The sequence below is a fragment of the Sorex fumeus genome, unplaced genomic scaffold (assembly GCF_029834395.1).
Source record: "Sorex fumeus unplaced genomic scaffold, SorFum_2.1 ptg000007l, whole genome shotgun sequence".
NCBI lineage: Eukaryota > Metazoa > Chordata > Mammalia > Eulipotyphla > Soricidae > Sorex > Sorex fumeus.
The window spans coordinates 23,154,042-23,178,448 of NW_026606064.1; the positions used below are offsets into that span (position 1 = coordinate 23,154,042).

Here is a 24,407-nt window from a genome sequence, read left to right on the forward strand (position 1 = left end):
AGGAAATTAAGCGCGCGGGGCCACGGTGTTAAGTCGACGAGACCGCCCTGCCTGCAACACAAACCTACCCGCTCCCCATCCCCCGCCAGAAACCGCACGTGTTTATCACAATAGACGCAGTCCCCCGCCCCCTTTCCTCCGGTGACCCCCTAAATTATGGTCGCCACGTCAGCCTGCCGGCCTTAGAAGCCAGAGGCGTCCTCGGGTGCGCGGCGAGAGGGAACCCGTCGATTTGAGATTCGACGTCCGGGGACACTGCGCCCTGCTGAAGTTCCCGCCCCCGCGGAGCCCCCTGCCCCTCCCTCCAGCCCGCTATTTGAAATCACACACACACACACACACACACACACACCACACACACACACACACACCCCTGCCCGCTCCGCACGTGGATGCAGAGGGGACGGTTCCCGCTCACCTGAGCAGACGCGCCAGTCCCCCCCGACGCTCGCACACTCGCGAAAGCCAGGGTAGGAGAGTGGGGGGCGGGGAGAGTTGTGTTCCCCCCCTTAAGCCAGGGGAGAGCGCTGGTGGGTAGATGAGGAGGGTGTCTCCCTGTGGGACTCTCACTCGGGCCCGCCCCCCACCCCCAGCCGAGGCGAGGACGCACCCCCACCCCCACCCCCGCCCGAGTCGCGCGCGCCGTGCTGGGTCGGGTTGGGGCTGCGGTGTGAATGGAGCGGCCGCAACTCCTGGCTCCTCCTCCTCCTCCGCTGCCGGCCCCTCTTATTTGAGCTTGGGGAAGCTGAGGGCAGCCAGGCAGCCGGGGTAAAGGAGTTCAGGGCAGCGCCCACACCCGGGGTCTCCGCCACCCGACCGCCTGTCGGCTCCCCCCCGCCCTTCCCACCCAGCCTCCCACTCATTCCCCCACGCACTCACCCAGAGCCCGGACGGCAGCCGAGGCGCCGGGGGCCCCCCGCTGCCTCCTCGCCGCGATCCTGGACTTCCTCCTGCCGCTGGAGCCCGCTGCTTCCACGTGTGCCTCGGAGCCGGCGTCTTCACCGACGTGCCGCTCCGGGCCTGGCTGCCTCCCGCAGCCCGAGCAGCCGGGACTCCGCGGCCCGGGAAGCATCTGGGCCAAGTTAGGAGCCATCGAGCCGAGCGTCGAGCGTCTGCCGGGTCGGAGGAGCCGAGGGCCGTCCGAGGCTGAGTCGCAGCAGATGGGCTCCGACGTGCGGGACCTGAACGCGCTGCTGCCCGCGGTCCCCTCGCTGGGGGGCGGCGGCGGCTGCGCCCTGCCCGTGAGCGGCGCCGCGCAGTGGGCGCCGGTGCTGGACTTTGCGCCTCCCGGCGCCTCGGCTTACGGTTCTCTGGGCGCCCCTGCGCCACCGCCCGCTCCGCCGCCACCCCCGCCGCCGCCGCCGCCTCACTCCTTCATCAAACAGGAGCCGAGCTGGGGCGGCGCGGAGCCGCACGAGGAGCAGTGCTTGAGCGCCTTCACCGTCCACTTCTCGGGCCAGTTCACCGGTACGGCTGGAGCTTGTCGCTACGGACCCTTCGGTCCTCCCCCGCCCAGTCAGGCGTCCTCCGGCCAGGCCAGGATGTTCCCCAATGCGCCCTATCTGCCCAGCTGCCTGGAGAGCCAGCCCGCTATTCGCAACCAGGGTAAGCAGACCAGGGAGCGCCCCCTACGCGCCGGGCGGTGGCACCCGGGTGGGTGCCGTGCGCCGGCTCGCCCCGTCCTATTCCGTCCGCACCCCAGCTTTGACCCGGCTGCCTCCCCTGGGGCTGTGAGGGTAGCGGAAGCGGCAGCCGGGGGCGCGGAGTCCCTAGGGAGGTGGGGTGGGGACGCTCGGACCAGGGCTTCTGACATCCTCCAGAGCCCGAAGCTCTCCTGTTCGTTAAAGCCGGGAGGTCGTCTGGGGCCCAGGCAAGAGTCCGGGCCTGAGAGATCCCCGTGGGAGTGGAATTGGGGAGCCGGTGCAGTGTCCAACAGTGCCTGGGGCGGAAGTTTTGTCGCCCAAAGCTTTTTTCTCCCACGCAGAATGTTCCCCAGGAATTAGACTTTTTGGACATTTAGAGAGGATTGGGTGGTGGACCGGCACAGGCCTAGCATTTACTGCTGCACCCAAACGTCCTGAAGTCGCTTCTGGCTTTGCTGGCGTGTTGGCGCGCCGTAGACGCACGGTTAGCATCTTGGCTCACTGACAAACGAGAGCACGAACAGGTCAGCAACGAAGTTGCTTTCGGGCAACTGTGTTGGTGTCTGAACTTGGCTCTCATCTTTGGTGGAGTAAATCGCATCTTCTGGGTTCCAGTTCGGGCTGTGGCCTTGCGGGCATGAGGGGAGCTGGCGCACCCGGTTTATGCGAGTGCAAGTCTCCCAGAGGGTGTGCCGCATTGAGTACCGGCCACCCTTTCAGGGTACCTCCTTAGAAGCGGGGTTCAAGTAGGGACGATTTCTTTTGGCACGCTCTGGGGATTAGGGTTAGGATCAAGGATGGGCAGGTCGTGTTCTGTCGGTCTAGGGACACAATCTTCTCACCCTGAGCTGGCCCCAGGCTCACCTCTCTTTACTCAGGGACCAGAGCTGAACCAACCCAGCCTAGCAGCTGTCCTTTGGTTTCTAAATTTATTCTAATTGGACATCTGGGTGTGGAGAACCTAACCAGATCGGTTTGGTGCGGTATTTTTGGAAATGCTAACAAACCAATGGTGGATGTTTTCCTGGAACAACAGTTCCCACTGGCCTAGTGACTAGTATGTTTCTGGAATGCATGCTTCTGGAAGCAGAAGGTCTTGGGACCTCCGAAAGCAGGGAAGACAGGACCTTCCTTCTGCTGGTCCACCGCCCCCAGTCCTTCCAGTAGTTGTCCTCCCCATCTATCTGAAAGCGTATCTCCAGATCATCCTTATCCCAGTCCAACCTGCCTCCTCCCCGCAGCCCCAGATGAAATCGAAACTGCCGGCTACTCTTCCCTGGATTCCAGAAACCTCCTCTGGTGGAAGAACCGCAAAACTGACCCTAGGGATCCCTCCACTTTAGGTCTTCCCTAAACTAAGCGAATGTTTCCTCTGTCTGGGATTGTTGGAACAGTTCATCTGCCATCCCAGACGCTTATTGCTTCCCTAACCATGCCTTCTCTGTAAAGGAGACTTGTGTGACCTGTGACCTCCTGCCAGTCTCCAGGCCTATTTTCCCAGCTGAGAGGACCTGAGATGAGCAACCTGGAGTGTGGGTCCTCCTGGCAACTCTGTTGCCAAAGAAGTAGAAGTTCACTGTTCCTCTGCTTGGTTTCAAAGTACAGCAGGCAACTGCCCACAGTTACTTAGCTGGTCGGCAGGTGTGAGATGAGTCTGTGTGAACGTGTTAAGCAGGAGATGGTATTTAGTCTAATCCTTGATGTGCACAAAAGGCCTAGCCATCATCATTCCTTTTGATTTCATCCAGGTGCTCTGGGTCCCCCCACACTTCTAACTTTTGTTTTGAGCCTCAGTGCCCAGCCTGGGAAAGGCAGGCCTAGTTGCCCAGCATCCCATCTACCTAGCTTGGGGGACCAAGACTTGGCTCTTTGTTCACAGTGGTGCTACGCTGAAGGCAAAAACTGCATAGCCCAGTGGCGTTATCAAAAAGAAAAAGGAAACTGGGGTGGGTGGAGCAGGACTAACAAGTAAAGTCTCCCCTTTCTTAGAGTGAGGGGTGATGAAGAAAGGAGAATCAGTACCTTGCTACTGGTCTACCCTCTTAGGTTTTCCTCAAAAATTAGCATAAAAATGGAACAAGCCTGCAGGAAGAAAGGAAATCCCTGGGAAGCTGGGGTGGGCTGTCACCTACTGCTTCCCTCAGCCCAGCATTGGCAAAGGGTGGGTACTGAGGCTCGGAAACTAAAGACTTATTCTTCTGATTTCCAGGACTCTTAAGAGTTCCCCTAGAAATGCAGAGCCCGGCCCAAGTCTTAGGTTGGGGGAAGCAAGAACATCAGCTCCATCCCTAAACTCTGGGACCTGCTGAGATCAAATCCAGCACCTAGGAACCACATGTTGGGTGTCAGGGGACTCCTTCACTGTCACCCCAGGCTTTACACCTTATTTTGTTAAGACTAGAGGAAAGAACTACACCCAAATCTTCTAAACATTCTTTCAACAAACATATAGTGATCACCTTCTCTTTGCCAGCCTCTGGAGGTTGATTATTAAGACATTAATGAGCATCAGCTATGAAAGAAATGCACTGCCCAAGATCAGCAGGAAATCAAAGCATTTCAGAGGCTCTCTGGCTGTGACAAAGTTGGGATTCGAATCCAGAATGACTGTTGCTACCTGCTAGGGATTTTAGCCTCCCTTTGGGAATGAGTTCCTCTGGCTAGCTGGCTGGCTGTGGACACTGAATCTCTTGTACTTTCGTTTGAGGGTTGAGGAGGGTTGCCACGGCAGAAGAGGAAGCGATAAATTGGGTATCCGCAGACTACCCAAGTAAATGCGGGGTTTGGGAAGAAGAAAAAAGAATGACTTGTCAAGATGACTTGTCAGCCTTTGCTTCCCCTGCCCTCATGACAGTCAGAACTTTGGAGCAGGACGAGGCCTTGATATCACTAAGCCCCTCCAGGGTCAGGTGGGGAGACCAACTTGGCAAAAGACCAAGGGCAGCCCCATTCCTTGGGTGGCTTTGGAGAGGGTATCTCTTGGGGGTGGGGGTGGGGGGTAGGGAGGAAGATACACTGTTCTTCAGCCGCTACAGCGGAATCAACATTTTCAATGTGGACCACCTTCCGGACTGAGGCTGCAGTCCACTCCACCCCTTAAGCTCCCTGGAGACCCGCCTGGGCCAGGCGGTTCCCGTGCTGCGTTTCCGCGGGCGGAAGAAGGAGCCGCAGAACGTGTCTCGCCTCTGGTGCGGTCAAGGTTGCACTCCCTTCCCCGGCTTAGACTAAGCGTGGGAAAGACGCTACCTTGGCCGCTAGAGCCGCCCCCAGTAAGGCCGGTATACAAGGAGCCTTTGAACAAGCTGCCCCTCTCGGCTCGCAGCTGTTCCTCCCCCGCAGCCCGCCTGGCCTAGCGCAGGGCCCGAGGAGCGCGCGCTCTAATCAGCCCCGCGGCCGATAAGCTCCTAATTAAAAGAAACCCTCCCTCCGCCTGCGCTTTCACCACTGCCCCTCCCGGGACTGCGCAGCCCGGGCCACCGGAGTCTGCGTGTCCTGGCAAGGAGTGGGACAGGGAGCTGCTGAACGCACCCACAAAGTTGGGGCGCATCTCCAGGAACAGCAAGGGGCCACAGCTGGCTCACAAGGAGCCGGGCGGGAATGGAGAAGGGTTCCTTTATAGACAAACCATTTATTTGTCGTTTCTTGCTATTCTCTCCCACCCCGTTTTGAAAAGGGGGAAAAGAGCCCTTTTGAAATTAGGTCTTGTCTCTGCAAAAATAGGTGCTCACGACCAAATTTCGTTTGCAAACTGGTGGGTAGGTGCAGCCGGGAGGGGCGTCTGCCCTGAGAAGCCGAACTTGTTCACTTGCAGGAAAGCCAATCGGAGGGTAGGGGTTATCTCGCCCACTTAGCAGGCGAGAAATGCAAGCCTGGGGGTGGGGGAGAGGGGGGTCATGTCAAGTCCCGAGGGACTGATGGCTTTCTAAATCGTCAACCTGCAGAGCTGGGCAATGCATGAGAAGACAGGGTCTTCTCAATATAGTCCCGCAATTGTTACCCAGCACATACACCGTGCTGCCCTGGTGTGCAGAGGGAATCTGCACTGGGTTGAGGTGCTTTTTAAAATTGTTTGTTTTTGTTTTGGAGGCGTGGTGGTTTTAGAGATGGAAGGTCTTATCCAACAGAAACCCCCTGCACACTTGTTGCAAAGTGCAAATCCAACCTAGTGTGTACGGGGGGAGCACATTTGATTTGTCCTATTCCTGAAGATTGAGGGGGCCTTTAGACACCCAGTGCAGTGGTGGGGTTTTGGCCTACGCGGGGACTTTGCAGGGAGTCGCAGGGAGTCGTTAGATGTGAGCATAAGGGTGCAGATCTTTTTCACCTCTTGAACTTGAGGTCAGAGCTTCCCCAAGAGCCTGTGTGTAGAAGGGATGCCCCCCTACCTCTGTACTGGCTTCCCACGACTCATCCTTTGGTAGCCTGAAAGGGGAGGAGGACTTTTCCTTGGGGTCACAGTTTTCCAGAATCCAGTAGAGGTGGGTACACGCTTAAAGCAATGTAAACCCCTATAATCATAGTTTTCCTCCACGGCTGGCTGTGCCGCATCCACCTCCGCTCCACTGCTGAGTTGGGAAAGAGCACCAGCGATACTACCCGGGGGTTCTCGGCAGGGAAACTGAGGCAGAGGGCCTTGCATCGAGAGAAAGGGGCGGGGAACAGTTCTGGGTACACTGCCAAAGAAACAGCCTTCCCAGCCCAAGCCAGGAGGAAGTTACCCCCACCGCAGCGGTCAGAGTTGATGCGCTGGGTGCGAGGTGGGTCGATATGGGGGAGGAGAAGGGTCGCGGCTCCGGGCCCAACCGGAAGGGCTCCCCCCATTTTTTCCCTTTCCCGAGGGTCTTGGGTGTCGTGGTGTCGAGTCGCGCCGCCTCAGACAGATAGCATTACTGGGTAATTACTCTCCCCATTTCAAGCCCATGCCCTTTAACTGGCTCGGAGTAATTAATGAAAGTTGGTGCGCGGGCCCCTGATTTACGGCTGCGAGTCAGCTCGGGGTCAGCCGAGCAGATTCATTTCGCTCAGCCGCGCTGCCCGGGCGCGAGAGCCGCGGGGTTTGTTTTGGGGGCAGAGGAACTTTCTCCACCCCGCGGCGGCTGCCGGTGTTCATCCTCCACTGGCCCAGGGCTTCGGAGCAGCAGCGGCGGCAGAGGCTGGGAAACAGGGACGTAAATAACTTGGGGAACGATGGGGAGGTGAGAGTTTACCGGGGAAAGGGTGGGGAGCCTGTCCGGAGTGTCCGGAGGTCACCCCGTCAGGGGCTTGGGCCCTGGCCTCCTTGCCAACATCCTGGCAGCGGTCAGAGCAGGATAACGATGGGCTCCAGGGGACCAGAAGGCTGGGGCCCTGCACGCTCCTACCTGGTTCCTGATTCTGATCCTCTTTTCCTGTCTCCCTTCTGATCCTCTCTCTCTCTCTCTCTCTCTCTCTCTCTCTCTCTCTCTCTCTCTCTCTCTCTCTCTCTCTCTCTCTCTCTCCACCCTCAGGATACAGCACGGTCACCTTCGATGGGACTCCCAGCTATGGCCACACGCCCTCGCACCATGCGGCACAGTTCCCCAACCACTCCTTCAAGCACGAAGACCCCATGAGTCAGCAGGGCTCTCTGGGTGAGCAGGCGGACCAACGTAGGGGCCCTTCTCCCCTTCTTCCACATTTCCTAGTCACCTGAGGGATTTCCAGCCCACTTCAAATTGGGGAGAGGAGAAGAAAGAGCGGGGGAGGATTAAAACTAATTTGCCCAAAGGGGCACAGAGGTCGTATAGCTATTAGGGCCCTTGCCTTGCAGTGGCCAAGCCGGGTTCCATCTCTGGAATTATCCCATACGCGCCCCTGAGCGCAGAGCTCCGAGTCCTGAGCGCCGGAGCTGCGGTCCTCAAACCAAAAAGAAAAAAAGAAACAATTTGCTCGAGATCTCTTGGTTTTAAAGATTGCCTCCCTTCCTTTTGCCCCAAGAACATATTCAGGAACTTGGCCGCGTCTACGAGAACCCTAGGGTCTTTTTCTAGCGGTGCTGGGCGGGGGCTGCCGAAGGCCAATAAAGGAAGAAAGAAGCTTGTCTCGCTGATAGTGTCCGGACCCACTTTCTACATGGCGTCCAGGCCCCTCTGCCCCCGCAGCGCGACGCGAGCCCGCTGCTCCCGGGCCCTGCTCTCCACTCCAGACAGTGGCCTCGCACCCTGGAGCTAGGGCGGTGCTCACGCGAGCTCTCCCCGACTCTCGGCAGGTGAACAGCAGTACTCGGTGCCGCCCCCAGTCTACGGCTGCCACACGCCCACCGACAGCTGCACCGGCAGCCAGGCCCTGCTGCTGAGGACGCCCTATAGCAGGTAGGAAGGCGCTGGGCGCGCGCGCGGGACTCCCGGGGCGGTGCTCGAACGTCCGACGCGGGGCCGCAGGCGCACGGAGTCCTGGAGGCAAAGGATTCCATTTGCGCTTTGCTGCTGCGGAAAACAAATGAACGCCCCTCTCTCGGTACCTGAGCTCGCTTTTGCCCCCGACGTCACGTGTCTTATTTTGAATATAAAAAGAGGACGAGGAACCGTTTGCAGCCGTAGAGGAAAGGATTGTAGGAGCCGCGGGAGTGGGATGGGGGGCTTGAGCTAGATTAATCTCGGGTTCCACAGTCTGTGGATTCTTCTTACCGCTAAAAGCCCTCCCCTCCCTCTGACATCCCGGGCCACTTCGAGGGCACGAACACTCGGGTGCAGCCTTCTCGTCACTCCTGCCCAGTGCTGCAGCAACGTTCTGTGGGCGTCGTTTTCTGCGCGCGGCCACACACAGGGTGCACCTCACCCTGCAGCGGGCTGCGCGCTGCGGAGGCATCGGGGTGCAGCGATACCCCACGGGGAGATCGCTCCAGCCCGGCCTAATCCCTTTTTCCTGTTCCCGGAAAGCGGAAAACCAGCTTCTTTTTTTTTCCTTTTTTGTTTCCAGGCTCTTTTATTTATTTTTCTCTCTGCCCCCGTGCGCCCTTTCTCGGCTCTCGCTCCATCCCCCCCACCTTCTCTTCCCCCAAATTTATTCTTCAACTTTGGGTGAACTTGGCCAGCATCCCGCGTCTCCGATAGGGTTGCTTAGTAACCGGCTTGCACACCGGCCCGCGCCGGGCGGGAGGTGGGGCGGGGGCAGGGAAGCCGGCCCTGGGGGCCCCGGATTGGGCGCGCATGACCTCATCGCCCCTCACCCCCACCCCCGGTGCTGCGAGGATCCTGATACCGACTGCCCCCAAACTCATCCCCTGCCGCCCTCCCCTCCTCGCGAGGACCCGGGGCTGACGTCAAGGGAAGGAGGTAGTGAGGTAATGAAGGAAGGAAAAGCGCCTGCCCGGGGAGATTGGGTGGGGGAGCCAGTGCGCCTGGGAGACCTCTGGGCCCGCAGGTGGAGGAGGGGACGCAGCTCCTGAGATGCATCCTCAACCCGGGAGCGCGAGCCTTATTGCAGCAGGGGATCCGACTAGGCTGCGGCTTCCGGGGGGGCCCCGGGGTACTTGTGCCGTGCCCTTTGTCCTTCTCTATGCCTGAGGCTCGCGCAGACTTTGTGGAAAAACATCTGAAAACCCTAATCTAATGAAAACGTTCGCCTCCTCTCCACCGCTCCTTTTAGTGGAGAATTGTTAAGAAATGCACACCGGTTGCACAGATCGCGTGGAAGCGATCAGGCGTGCCCACTCTCCTTTCCTTATTAGCTTTGCCCCCACTGACCCAGAGTTCTACCTCCAGCCTGCCCACCCTGGGCAGTCACTGGAAGTCACTGGAATGTGTGGGCCCTGGGAAATAATTTCAGAGGCCTTGAATTATGCTTTGCATGCAGGAGAGCCTGTTCCATCCCTGGCACCTAGTAGTTCCTTAGCACCTCTGGGGGGACCCCCAGCACTGAGGCAGGAATAGCTCCTTTCACACTCACTGGATTGGGTGCAGAATTCACCACCCGAAGGCCACGTCACAGTGACTCTGCTTTCCGAGCAGATCTGTGGCAGCTGAGTCAACCCTTGCCTTCTCAGGGAGCAGTCAGTGCTAGTAGAAAGGTACCCCCCTGTGGTGAGTTTGGCCCACTCCTTCCTCCATTCCTGCTCTGGCACCCCAGGAAAGCCTGAGCAGGAATGGATGTTATTGATGTGGGTCTGGATAGCCCTTTGGGGTAGTCAGGAGGAGGAGGAGGAGGAGGAGGAGGAGGAGGAGGAGTCTGGTACTGCAGAGATTGGCAGACATGCTCTTGTCTCCCTCTCCCAGTCATTGGGGCTCAGTAGGAAGGAGGCATGGAAGAGTCTGCAGTAAGGAAGGAGAAATAAAGTGTTTCTGACCATCAATACCTTAATAACTCTTCTCCCCACCAAGCTCATCTGTGTCTCTCATGGGGCTAGATTCAGTGTTTACTGTGGAAGCAGGAAAAATTGGTTGTGTTTTTACAAACTTTGTAATCTGTCTTCTAGTTGAATACAGCAATATTGTCAGGATCACCTTCCAGAAACAATTGTTATCCTTGCTTTTTTTCTCTCTACCTATTGCAACTTTTGTTGGTGCTCATTTTTATTTGAAAGTCAGGGGCGGGGAATGCCCTCACCCCTCTCTACAAAACATTTTCCAAACAGTTCTATCTTCTCCAAAAGAATTTGTGACCCTTATAGGAAGTTTTCTCCTCATCCCCACCCCAATTTGTGATCTATGGGGCCTTGAAAAGTTCACCTATCTTAAATTTACAATTCTTCTAATCACATTTTTGGGGAGCGTTGTTTTGGGACCACTTCTGGCAATGTTCAAAGCTTACTCCTGACTCTTTTCTCAGAAATAACTCTTAGCGGGCTTAGGGGACCTTATGGGGTACCGGAATCGAACCCAGGTCAGCTGGGTAAATAGCAAGTGCCCTACCCTGGTGTACTATCTCTCCAGTTCCTCTAAGCATATTTTCAAAGGCCAGATGCTGGATAGGTAAAGGATGTTTTAAACTGAGATAGTCATCAGTATGACTGCCCTTATGTTATTTTCTTTGATTCTGAAAGGAATTTTTGAAGCTTTTGTGAATGAAATGTAAGAAAAAAAATCAAGAATTAGGACTAGACTAGAATCAACTCATGGCTTAACCTCGGAATTTCAGCTATATAGTCATGCTTCTACTTTCCCTTTTGTGTGTGTGTGTGTCCAAAATTAGGAACACTGAGAAAGACGTTCCTGTGCTGAGTTTGCCTTGTTGAATCCTGCCAGGTCACTTTCCCACTACTCTCCCAAATCTCCTGCCTCCCCAGTCTTGGATCTAATCTCCCTTCCTAGCTCAGCTCAAAGGTAGAGTTGGCACACTCTGTGAGTTTGCTGGGAGGAAATTCTCTTGTTCAGAGAATCGCACAATTCTCTCCTCTATCCTAAGTAACACAGCTAGGGAACTAAAGTCATGTACATTTGCATGTGATATGGGCAGGAGTGTGTAGAGACTGTCCCAATAAGCTTATTGGAGGTATTAAGGGTTAGTTTTGCCCACCCTTCATACCCCATATAGTTGAAGGTATAGGTAGTTTTGTCTGTAGGTCACTAAGGCTTCTGAAACCAGATGTGGAATCCTGCCTTATGGAACCCCGTGATGAGAGCAGGAACACAGCAAGGGCTCCTGTAATAGCATAACTCAGTTTTATTGCATGCACACCACATTTATTGCAGGTTGAGCCCTGCACTAAGTGTCTCTTTGAGCATTAATTCTAGCTCTTAACTGTTCTAAAAAGTAGATATTTTAATCTCAGCTTTATTGAACAAGAAATACGTTCAGAAACTCCAAGTAATTGGTTCAAGTCACACAGACCTGAGAATCAGAACCAGCATGCGATCTCATCTTTTTGACATAAGAGTCCGTCTGTGCTCTGACCGGCAGGTTCCTGGCTACTCATTGTCCTCTATCTGAAATATCTTTCACACAGCCCATGCCAGTGTTCAGTTGATCAATAATAAAATGCTTTTGTGGGATCACTTCACGCCAGACATCACTCTCGGTACTAACTGATTAAATAGCCTTATTTAATCCCAAGAAGGACTCTTTGATATACACAGAATTAACACCTCCACTTAACAGAGGGGAAAAGTGAGGTTTTGAGAGGTAAACTTGCCCATGGGACATGGTAGGGACAGAACTGGTGTTCAAATTTAGGTAGCAAAGCTCCGGAATCCATCTTGCTACCCACTGCACCCTGATGCAGTACGTAAATTCCCTTCTCTTTCCCAAGGTGGCATTGACCTAAGTCTCAATAGAGAAAAGCCTTTCTTTCCCGTGGGTGTGAGTGAATCCCCATTCTTCATTATTTTACTCTTAGTTTTCCAGAAAGCAGTAGTGTTTGTCCTAGTGACTTGTCTTATCTAAGCTCTCTCCCCAAGTCTTAATCACAAGACACAGTCTTTCAGAGTTCCATCTTATTTGGCTTCTCCTCTGGATTTGAACTACTGCAGTGAGGTTTAATCTGGGCAGGGTCAACCCCCTGCTCCTTGTACATCCAATTCTAGGAAAAATGACTGATTCCAGGGCCACCTTGGTTTGTACTTATTCTGAGGCATAGTCCCAGGGAAGGGAGGTTTTGGAGGAGAGAATAGTGAAGGTCCCCTCACTAAGCATGTTTCCCCCTGATTTCTGCCTCAAACAGGCAGCTACTGGGGCCTCTTGACTTCCCTCTCTTCCACAGGCTTCTCTGCTCCATTGTTTGCTTATCTCCTTGGAACCTCCAGCCCCCTCCTGGACCCTTTTCACAAGTTGATTCTCCCAGCTATTTTGTGCTGTGTTTAAAAAAAGACTTCCTGGGACAATTCTGCTTTTGTAGACAGTCTAGTATTTTCTCCTTTGCTTTGTTATTTTATTGGGATTACATATTATTACTTCTTTGTACCATATCCCTCTCATATGTTATTTTATTAGGTGTGCATATTCTTATTTTGTTTGCTCTTGGGCCACACCAAGCTGTACTCCTGGCTCTATGCTCAGGAATCTCTCCTGGTAGTGCTCAGGGGACCATATGTGGTGTGGGATTTGAACAAGGACCAGCTGCACAGGAGGCAAGAGCTTATCCCTGTAGCATCTCGTTCTTGGCACCTGGTTTGCATACTCTTCTTTAGCAACTGTGCTACCAATTTAAGTGAGGATTGTTGCCTTTTGCCCTTCAGCAGGTAAAATAACTTCAATTTGAAAAGCAGTTGCTACTGATTTGGATATCTTCAAGTGAATGTGGATGTTTCCCAAGTGGAAAAGTTAAAGGTGGAGTTTCTTTCAAGTGGATTGTCTCTCCCATGAGAGAAACTTTCTTTGCATCCTGAATATTGTGAGGAACTGGACTCAGTGGGAAGCGCCTGTTCCACCCTTTAGGTTGACCTGCAACAGAGGGATAAATCACAGTCACAGTTCACAGTCAGGGAAATAAAAGCATAATTACCATGCCTCTTTCCTTTGTTATCTCTGCACACTTTACCTTTAGACTATCCTAATGTTTGTCTCTCACATTGTTGGGCAGGAAGGGCAGAAAGCCTCAAATGGTTTCCAGGCTGGTGGGCAGAGTTAGCCAAGCCCCAGGCTTTGGAATTGTACTTGTCTCCAGGGACGGGGAAAAATCTTGTTTCAAATATTCCGGCAACTTTTGTGCTGACCAAAGTGTTTATTAATAGAAGTTGAATCCCCAGTGGGGTTTTCTTCGGTTAACTGGTGAGCTCGCGAGAAATTACAATACCAAGAGACTGACTGTAAAATAATTATTCACCATGGCCTGCTGGGCAGAAATTTCTCAATAGGCAGCCTCCAAGGAGCCTCCGAAAGGAAAGTGCAGGAAAAGGGCTGTGTGGACATCTGGCTGCAGCCGGTGCTGAGTTTTGGTTATCAGGTAGAGGTAAAGCCACAGAGCTCTCTTTGTTGGTTAGGGGCAGAGATATTACAGCCAAACTGGAAAGATATGAATTTTGATTCCTTATGCCAGCTAGACCTATATTTCAGGGGCTTGACTTTGTTATGTTTTTGCCTTTTTTCTTCTTTCTTTCTTTCTTTTTTGTTTGATAGAGCAGAGCAAGAAGAAGCTTTTTACTCTCCTGTTAGGATGCTCTTTTGCCAGCTGCCAACTACATGGCAGAGGTAAAACTGAATCTCAACCATGTTTGATGGCTCTTTCCACTGGTAGGATGAACTGTTCTGCCTTGTTATGCTGAATATAGTAAACACACTGAAAAAAAAAGAAAGGAAAGAAAATGTACTTGAATTACTCATGGGTTTGAAAAGTGGAGGAGTGCTCATCCAGATAATAGCTGAGGATTTTTTTCTTCCTTTCTTTTTGTGTAGAGGTCGAGCACTCAGTAATACTGCAGTCCAGGCCAAAACAAACTCTATATGATCTACTACTGATTTCCTTTTAAGTTCCCCCTTTTGCTAGGACTGACTTCCTTTTATTTTACTCCAACTTGCATTAATCCCAGTTAGTGCAGTTTTCTTTCCTCTCTGCCTTGCTTCCAACTTCAAACATTTCTTATTACATAGGAAACAAGTGGCTTTTTTTTTTCTTAAATGAAAAAGATCTACTTAAAAAAATAGAAAGGACTTTTGGAATCTATTTTGACAGCCTGTAATTCCAGAGTTCACTTCCGAACAGACAGAGTCAGACATTTGGAGCTGACGTGTCTACGTGACCATTGCAAGCCTCTGTGAGCCAGGCCACCTGCTTATCTGATCTCCTCCGGGAATGAGGCAGTTGACACCTACAGTGGTGATTTAATAATTAGATGCTTTATTTGCCAGAGGCCATCGATTCCTTGAACATGCTGCTTCTTTCCTTGAGCTTTCATGAAGAGAGCTGGGGGTTGACTGATTGCCCAAAGAGATTGAGCTCAAACATGCTTGGGCTCAGTATTTTTAGCTCAAGTTCACATTGTGTCCTCTCCCCAGCAGCAGTTATTGTCATTGCTGTCATGGACTTCCAGTTGAAAGACCGTGCCAGCCAAGCCAACTGATTGAGTCTCTGCGGAGCCTCAGCCAGCACAAGGCAGGATGTGGTTAGAATTGTGCTTAGATCCTGTCACAGCCTCAGGAAACCTAGTTAGTAGCTTGGGGATTTTCTAAAAGTCCTTCCTGATTGGCCCATCCCACCACATCACAGAGTGAGGTACTATCATACCACTAGAATGTAGAATTAAGGATGGAGGTGACTACGAGGGCCTTGGCTCTTTCTGTTTAGTGAACCGAACAGAATGTGTTGAGCATCTTGCATTTTGTTACTTTTTGGAAACAGCATAGATTATAAGTACTTCCTGGAGCATATTTACTTCCCCCTCTGGATTCCCGTCCTCATTATTAGATGTCGTTATTATTATTAAAATGGCAATGAGAGGGACTGGAGAAATAGTTGAATAGGAAGAGTGCTTGTCTTGCAAGTGCCCACTTGGGGTTCCATCCCTGGCATCCTGTATGGTCCCTCAAACCCTGACAGGTGTGATCCCTGACTGAACCTAGTGCTAGGAGTAACCTGAGCACAACTGGGTATAGCACCATCCCCCTCTCAAAATATCAAAGATGACACTGGAGAGATAGTACAGCTAGTAATCAGTGTGCCAGGTACTCGGCTGACCCTTATTGAATCCCTGGAATCCCATATGGTCCTTTGAGTCCCAGCACCAACGGGTATAGCCCAAAACCCAAAAGTGAAAAATGAAGTGTGCCTTAGTCACCCTGTGATAGATAGAGATCACAATTATACCTACCTCACACAGTTACAGATAAATTCTGGGGATGAGCATGAAATCTCATAGATGATGAAAGAACAAAGCAGGTTGTCTGGGTTGTCTTCAAAGAACTATTATTGGGGCTCATAGCATCCCTGTAAAATCAAACTGATAGGGATTAACATTTTATTTGACAGATGAGAAAAACAGACTCAGAGAGCCAAGTTGATTTTCTCAAGGTTCTAAAACTCACAAAGCAGTACTTCCCAGTGGGAAGAAATGCAAGCCACATACGAAATTTGAAAAACCACTTTTATACATACACTGCCCTCCCGTTGTTCATTGATTTGCTCAAGCGGGCCCAGTAACATCTCCATTTTAAGACTTATTGTTACTGTGTTTGGCGTATCAAATGCGTCACGGGTAGCTTGCCAGGCTTTGAGGCTTTGCCATGTGGGCGAGATACTCTTGGTAGCTTGCCGGGCTCTCCGAGAGGGGCGGAGGAATTGAACCCGGCTTGACCGGGCTGGATGCGTGCAAGGCAAACGCCCTACCGCTGTGCTATGGCTCTAGCCTTTGAAAAGCTACATTAAAAAATATATATATAAGCTACAGTGACATTCATTTAAAAATTTTGTTTGACTCAGTATAGCTAAAATCTTATTTCTGTGTGTGGCATTCTTCACATTTCAAATGCCTGACAAGTATTCACACATATACAATTACAGTCACTTACATCATATATTGAGAAAACGCTTTCATTTTTTGAGGGGGTAAAAAAATGCCCTTAAAATACTTTCTATTTAGGTTACTACTTTGTGTACTCTTAGGAATACCTGGGACATTTTCCTTTAACTTTGTGATTCCACAGTTATGGTTATAGTATTTACTGGGTGTGCACTCAGTTTGTTTCTTAGCTCTCTTGAAAATTATGATTCTCCTCATTTTATGCAAGGATAAAATAATTTCAGAGAAATCCCACCTCCAGGTATAGCCCAGAAAAATTGTCAGATGAGGCTGAGTGATTTTAGTTTGTGAGCAATTTTTAAAAAATTAGTGACAAAAATTCAGAGCTGCCTGGGGAATACAATGCCTGTTGGCTGAGATTAATGGTAAGATTAATAAATGGATTGCTTGATGAAAAGGCGCAAGAGAACAAAAACCAGTAGAGAGTGTGGAGGAGACTGCTTATTAATGAACTGTCAGCCCAAAGAAAGTTCAAGAAACTCTCCCATGTTAAATGTAGCAGGCTGGCACTTCTAATAAAAATTGGGGTCCTTCAGGAATTAATTACACTGGTCTTACAGCAAGAATTCGTGGAATTACGAAACATAGTGGCACAGACCAGTACGGGCTGCGGCGGCACACGGGAAGCTGCAGGAGAGACTAATCATTTTTTTTCATTGATATGTAGGATATTGTAGTAGCATAATAGCCAGTCAGACACGGGGATGAATGATGGGGTCCAGATATACACTGACTAATGAAACTACACATACTTCAAGTTTGAAGTCACTTCACATTTCATATGTAAAATTCCCTCTTGGAATCTGATTTCCTCCTTATCCTGTGTACCCGCCACTAAGGAGCTCCAAATAATTTTTCGAGTTATTATGAAAGGCAGATGGACTCGACCATGATTTATCAAGCTCTGCCGAGAAAGAGCATAGCCCTCATTTATTCCAGAGTTACCTCGTTTTCCCTCACCCCTCCACAAGGTCCTGGGCTGGTTGGTCTGAGCAGGCATTCTTTAAATTAAACTTGGGTGTTGCCTCTGCCAGTGAATGAAGCAGCCCAAAGGAATGCTGTGACAAAATGGACATTGTCCAGGATTTGCCATCTGATACCCTGCAGCAGATACTGAAAGCATCTTACCTTTTTTTCATCTCTGCTAGGAAGGTAGAGTGAAAATGGCTCTTCAATAATGTGTTTAGACCAGGGGTCCTCAGACCAACCATTAATCTCCTGGGTCTCAAGTTTCCTGATTAACTATTTCAGTTCAGGACTAAATTTATTCCTAATGGAGCTCAGAAATTTAGGAGATTGTTAGCTTTCTAGGAATAAGTAAAGGAGAGAGGACAATTTTTTTCTGGATTTACTTGGTGTAGTATGTTTTTTATCCTTTGGGGTCTTAATCTAAATGATCAGCCATTGTTTCTCCCATAGAACTTGAATAAGATTTGGGGCCTTCTCATTTTTATTTTCTTCAAAAACCTACATTCCAGAATTGTAACACTGATAATGATTCCTTCAGTTGTACAAAGTTTATCCTCTCCTTGTTTTAGCATTGTCACATCCTTGAGTATTGGGCCATCCATCATCCATCACTCTTTGACTTCTCAGCCCTCATAATCCACATGATACTTATCCTTTTGATTAAAACAACTTAATGGCCTTTTCACGAATAATTAATCTCTTTTTACTTTCAGCTCCAGGCTTTTAACTTTAATGTTGAGTTATCCAGCCTGTGTTGTCTTTCAAAGTTTCACTCCCTTTAGCCTCTTCCCCTCAAAGGTTTAATACCTCTTTAGAAATTTCAATGTTTGCCATACTAGGGTTTTTTTTTGAAGGCTCCCAACTTACTCTCACATCCCCTTTTTTCCTGTGTACAAAGTGAAAAACTGCAGAGATCAGTGGGACGGAATGACTATCATTTCAGACTAACATATCTTGTCATTCTGGAAAATGTGGGTGCTTTTGCTGGAGTTAAAAACCCATTGCTTGGGGCTGGAGCACAGCGTTTGCCTTGCATGCAGCAGACCCGGGTTCAATTCCCAGCATTCCATATGGTCCCCTGAGCACTGCCAGGAGTAATTCCTGAGCGCAGAGCCAGGAGTAACCCCTGTGCATCGCCAGGTGTGACCCAAAAAGCAAAACAAAAAAAAAACCCAACCCCCCCCCCAAAAAAACTCATTGCTTTTGGAAGAAACAGTGCCTATTTTTATTTCTCTAGTTTTGTGTTTCTAACTCTGTATTTTTCTAACAGTGACAATTTATATCAAATGACTTCCCAACTTGAATGCATGACCTGGAATCAGATGAACTTAGGAGCCACGTTAAAAGGGTAAGGTCTTTTCAATATTATTGTCATTAAATAGTAACTGATGTCTGTTTGAACTATTTTAAAAGCATGTGCAACTTAATGGAGAGACTGTAGTTGTAGAGGAACAGGCATGGTTCTGTATAAGATGCTTTCCTGCCTTGTGCAGTTAGTGGACTGTGATCAGAATCACATTTCCAGGAACATAAATTGGGTATTTTTTTTTTTTTGTCTGTGGAATTGGAGTTAAATGTCTTTCTTCTTGAACATTCTAGTGTTCTTCAAAGTTGTGTTCATCCAATCTCATTTAATGTTTGCGTTTTTTTCATGTTAATCACAATTATAAGTCACCATATTATCTTATCTTACCAAGAAATACTTTGGGTTTACAAAATCCAGGATCCAAATTCATATTTGAATGATGATGGCTTGATGATCTAGAGTTAGATGTGATTATACCTGGTTGCTTCACCAGCGTTTTTTCTTTGTACTTGGTACAGAACTACTCTAGAGAGAACACAAGCTCTCACACCGAGGTGGAGACAGCAGTTCTTTCCACTTGAAAGAAAATGAGCAGTTGGGACTTCTTTTAATAGTCAGGGGGATCAGCAATAGAAAATCACACTCATGGAACCCACATGAAGTCTCCAGGTCACCTCACCTGCTTTTCCTAACAACATTTTGGGGGTGTACTCTGGTATGCTTTTTTTTACAAATAAGCCATCAACTAAAAGTGTCATTTTCCAGATTCACATCTATATTAAACCATTCAACTGGGATTTCACATCCAGTTCTGATTTGCAAGTCCAGCTCTTTCCAGTCTTCTTATGTGGTATTTTCTACTCCACCATTAGCACCTTTGCCCCACCTCCCCCTGGGCATTGGGGCCTTAATTCAACCATCTGGACTAGACAGCTAACTTTCCCTTTCTGTGTTTTTAGGGCCCTCTCATTGGATTCTGGGATCTAGGAGGGGGTCTTGCTAGAACCATGCATGCTCCATTCCCCATTCCCCACCTCTTCTTCTCTTCTAGAGTTGCTGCTGGGAGCGCCAGCTCAGTGAAATGGACTGAAGGGCAGAGCAAGTGAGTGGACAATGCAATAATGGCAAAGTGAATGATGTAGGCTTTGTTGAGTGGTGCTTGGGGCAATGCAGGATTAGGACTGACAAGGGGTAATCAAAGTAGCAGTTGGTGGATCCTGAGATGGGAAGAGCGTTGCAATGCTTCTCTTCTGAAACTTCTCTTTCTCCCCCCCCCCCCCCCAATCCCTTCCCCTCTCTTCCTTTAAAACTCTGATGGGGGAGGTGGTGGGAGGGTGGAACCACAAGTGGAGGTTCTCAGGACACCAAGACCATACCCAGCAGTGCTGCTGGACTGTCTGGTGTGGGGCATCAAATCCAGGGCCTTGCACAAGCAAAGTGTATGCTCTGCCTCTTGAGCCCCATCCCCAACCCCTCTTATATATTGTTATCATAGTGTGGGCAAAAAATGAAGACAATTTTCATGGAAATGAGAAGCAATTCTTTAAATGATGCAATAGGAACCTTACTCATTTCCTCATGAATATTTCACCAAATACTAAAATAATAGTGTTACGCATATTTCTACCTGATAAGTCATGTTTTTTGTTGTTGTTGTTCATACCATAACTTGCTTTTTTTCTCTACTTACCATCAAATTTTTCAGGGAAAAATTTATTTTTACTTTAAATATATGACTCGACTTTTTGCAAAGGAAAGTTTCTCCCCCTACCCATCCCCCAAACAGTTGAACTAGCCACCCTTTCTTTTCTCATCCCTTTTTCTTTCATTGACTCAGTCCTGTTTTATTTTATTTCTTGATCATTCCCTAATGACCAAAGTGTTTCTTTGTCTTCTAAGACTTGCCGTTATATCTTTTATCTCCAGTTCACATTTTTCATGCTGTTTTGTCCAAATCTCATCATCTTCTTTCTCTCTAGACCCTAGACTAAAAATCTTTCTGTTGATTGGAACTTTTCCTCTCCCCACTTCCATCCAAGGGGCTGCTGACATCTTGAAACATTCTACCTTTGTTCTTACTCCCAACTTGTCTTATATTTTCAGTCTTGTTAGCCTGACCCTCTCTTTCCTGGATCCCTTTCTTTTTTCCTTTTCTCTTTAGCCTAGTAACTATCTACAAACTAACTGCCAAGGACATAGGGAACATAATTATGAATTGAACAGTATGTTTCAATTTAAACATTCCTTTTATGCTGGAGTACAGGGATTTTTTTTTGCTTGCTTGATTATAAAAATTGCAGATAAGGGATCTTGGCACATGTTTTAATGTGGGTCTTTCTAAAATGGAGATAATTTTGATACCTTTAAGGTCTTTAAACTTGATAGTAGACACTTGCTGGGGTGTCAGAAGCCCTATTGTAAGAATACAGTGTGAATAATTTATTCAGTCTTGTCTAAAAAACTAGAAGTATTTTCACTGGTGCTTACATTTTTAAAGTAGGATTTCTGAAATAAAAATGTGTATATTAAATACTTGATTCATAAAGTTATATATATAAATATGATAGAATGATCAAAGCTCAAGGAATGCAATTCAGACTGAGTTTATTTAAGATGGGATTTTGATATTATTGAGCCCTAAGAGAGAGTCTTTCTATATGTTTCCTCTTTTGGTCTCACAACAATCCTCAGATACTGTGGTCCTATTAGTCTTTCTAATGAAGAGGCTAGAGAGATCAATCCACCTTACCAAGTTCCAGAGTGAGTAAGTGACAGAGCAGACAAGTTGGAATGTACTTATTTCTGGCTGACTCCAGAGTCTCGGGGTTCTTAATTTGGGAGTTCTGAAGTTTTATAGAGTGTGACGCCAATTAGAAATACCTTTTACACTGATATTCATTATACAAACACACACAGATACATCCACATTCACAAATACACTCACACAAATACACATACGCATACACCCCTCACCTCCAAGACTTACCATGCCTACGTCCTGTAATGCTGTTACTTACTGCTCTATTCTGGATTTTTTTTTAGTGCCATCAATGATGTATAGATTGATTTCAGAACCCATGATGTGTCATCACCATAGTTTGCTTCTTTTACAGCTTTTAAAAGTAGTGCCTCCTTAGCATTTTCTTCCAAACCTATAGACTATAGAGAACAGAGTTCATTTGAGTCTTATTATATGAGGGGAAAAGTTTGCCTTTTCCACAGGGGAGAGACCATCTGGGTAGGCATCATTATTACCTGTATTATTGAATTTACTTTCTTTTGTCATGGTCTAAAAACATCATTAATACAGAAAGTATATCTGAGTGAAGACATTCCGTGAGGATAATAATAATAAGGCACTGTCCTCCCGTTGTTCATCGATTTTCTCGAGCGGGCCCAGTAACGTCTCCATTGTGAGACTTTGTTGTTACTGTGTTTGGCATATAGAATACGTCACGGGTAGCTTACCAGGCTCTGTCGTGCGGGCGAGATACTCTTGGTAGCTTGCCAGGCTCTCCAAGAGGGGTGGAGGAATCGAACTCGGGTTGGCCATGTTGGCCACTTGCAAGGCAAACGCCCTACCCGCTGTACTATCGCTCCGTGGTCTCAGGCGCCAGACTCAAGCTCAAGCTCCATGAGGAAAGATAAAGAAAAATAACCTCTTGTTTTAACTCCTTACTAGTATCTTGATACGATTTGTAACTAGTGGTAAGAAAATCATGGTGACAAGGTAGACCTGCAACAGAAAAAAATGATGGTTTTTGAAGGAAGAAAGAATATTTATCGTATCACTCATAAAAACGGCATTAGCAGTTTTCTTAAAAGATCGTGTACTTTAGACTACACTCCCACAAAATGTTTGCGTCCTCTTTGCTTGAAAACATCATTCTGAAAAATAAAGATGACAAGGATTATTTATTTGTGTCCTTAGTACTTCTATGAAGCTATCTTTTCTTCAGACTACATGGAGCAGTTAAACATAATGGGGAGAGAGAGAGAGAATTTTAGTGAGAGCAGAGGTGCAAGGAGATGAAAATAAGATAGACCAGGAAAGAAAGGTAGCTTGCCACCAGCTGCCATCTCGCTTCTTCAGCTCTATTACTTGTTTCTGAATATCTTAAGTGCCCACTGGGATCATAAACAGTTAAGACCACAAACAGAAGTCTTAACTTTGACCCTTTTGCTCACCCACAAACAAAATGAAACAAATTAGAGTTTATTTTATTTTATTTTATTGGCACACCCCACAGTCCTCAGGGCTTTCTCCTGGTTCTGTGCTAGGGCTCACCCTTTGCAGGGCTTAGGGAACCATATGTGGTACCAGAATTGGGACTCAGGTTAGCCGCATGCGAGGCAAGTGCCTTACATGTGTGCTATCTTTCTGGTCCCCAAAGTAAGTTTTTAGAGTGAGTCCCTGGGAGAAAAAAATGCAAGGGGATCATTTTAAGCACCAGTTCACTTTCATGTATAATTCTGTTTATGGTACCTTGCTTTGTCTGCTTTTTATTTCTTTAAAAACATTTGCTGTGTGTTCATATTGGCTGCCAATTTTCTAAGGCTGCTTAGAAGCCTCGACTACTCTGCTCACCTCTGTTTTGTCTCTCCTGACGAAAATATTCTGCAAAATGGAGAAACAGATCAACCTTGACTGTGATCCAAGTTATTAAAACAAGGAAGAAGTTATTCTCTGAGGACTTGGGAGGGGGAGTGGGAAATGGAACACAATAGAAATGTTAAAGGAGGACTGAGCAAAATGAATGTCTTTCTGCTGGTCCAAGACTGTTGGGAACACACAGTATTTGACCTGTAGAAGCTTGAAAGAAAAAAAGAAAAACTCTCAATGAGTGATGTACGGCAAAAACAAAGCTGTGCCTTTGGGTAGGGCCAAGGCTGTTGAATCTGGAGAAAATCCCCGCTAGACATGGTCTCATCCCTGAGAGCCTGTGCCAAAAGAGATAGTTGTCTCCTCTGGCTGAGCCTTCCAATACACAGCCCAGCACCTTCCACTCCAGCGTGCACATAAGGTATTTGTCTAAGAGATTTACTTCTGGAAAATAGCTCGCCCACATTTAAGTGGCTTCTGGAGCTTGAGATGCCAAACAAGGGTAGAGAGCAGCTACTCTGCAAATAATAGTGACAAACCTGGGTGAACTCCAGGACCCCCTCCAACCCCAGGAAAAAACTATTACCCTTCTCCTCTTTCTTTTCTGTTAACTTAATTCTTTCCTTAATTATACTTTATGTAATGTAGTTGCAATAATGTTAAAACTTATGGAATTGACATAGTTACTGTACCTTCCCTCCCTCAAGTGCTCATGACCCTCCACCACTGTCACTCGATGTCACCTCTGTTCCTGTCTTTATCCCTCATCTCCAGATCTCCCTAAAATATATTGATAAGTTTTGTAATCCAAGGTCAAAGGTTTGTCATTATTTGATATTGGGTATTCCCATGTTTTGGCTTCCTGTATTCCACAGATTGTTGGCACCGTCTGATCCCTGTTTTTCTCTCTCGATTTAGTTCTCATAATAACCTCCAACTCCAGCCACATTGCAGCAAACTGCATGGTTTCATCTTTTTGTACAATTGCATAATATTTCATTTCATCTAAAATGAAATGCCAGAGCTTCCAACAACAGATTAATCGATAAAAAAAAAGTTATGTTATCTATAATTTTTCCTTCCAAATGTGAATCAAGCTGTCCAGACCATTCTTTGCTTGGCTTTGAACTTGAGTTGGCCGACTCCTGCCAGCTAGATGGTTAGAATCAAGCTCTAGACTTGTGGATTTGTAGGATGCAGAGAGAGACAAATTTAGACCTGTGCCTCTTCTTCCTCTCCCTTAGAGCTGACTACTCTCCCTTAGAGTTGACTAGCTGTGATGCTTCCGTGCGTTCCTTCACCCTTCCTTGACACATTTTTTTTTCTTCCTGGATGCTCAACATTTCTACCCTTGACTCTTTGGCCACGTTTTTCATTAAGTGTTTAATACTTGAATTATGTAAATAATGTGCATGAAAGGTAGAACTGTTAGAAAATACAAGTGTGTCGGAAGAAAATTAAAATCCACCCCCCCCCCCCCG

General features: G+C 48.2%; 1 protein-coding gene across 2 annotated transcripts in view; it reads left to right on the plus strand.

The window, feature by feature from the left end:
- The first annotated feature begins 5,240 nt into the window (after window positions 1-5,240).
- The window catches only part of WT1 (WT1 transcription factor), a 45,842-nt gene continuing 26,675 nt past the window's right edge, over window positions 5,241-24,407 (plus strand). The window contains exons 1-5 of one of the 2 annotated variants that reach the window (XM_056136494.1): window positions 5,241-5,250; window positions 7,130-7,252; window positions 7,870-7,972; window positions 18,288-18,365; window positions 19,375-19,425. In XM_056136494.1, coding sequence (XP_055992469.1) covers window positions 5,241-5,250; window positions 7,130-7,252; window positions 7,870-7,972; window positions 18,288-18,365; window positions 19,375-19,425 — 365 coding nt within the window. The remainder of the gene's footprint in view (window positions 5,251-7,129; window positions 7,253-7,869; window positions 7,973-18,287; window positions 18,366-19,374; window positions 19,426-24,407) is intronic. The other variant, XM_056136503.1, reaches the window with a different exon arrangement.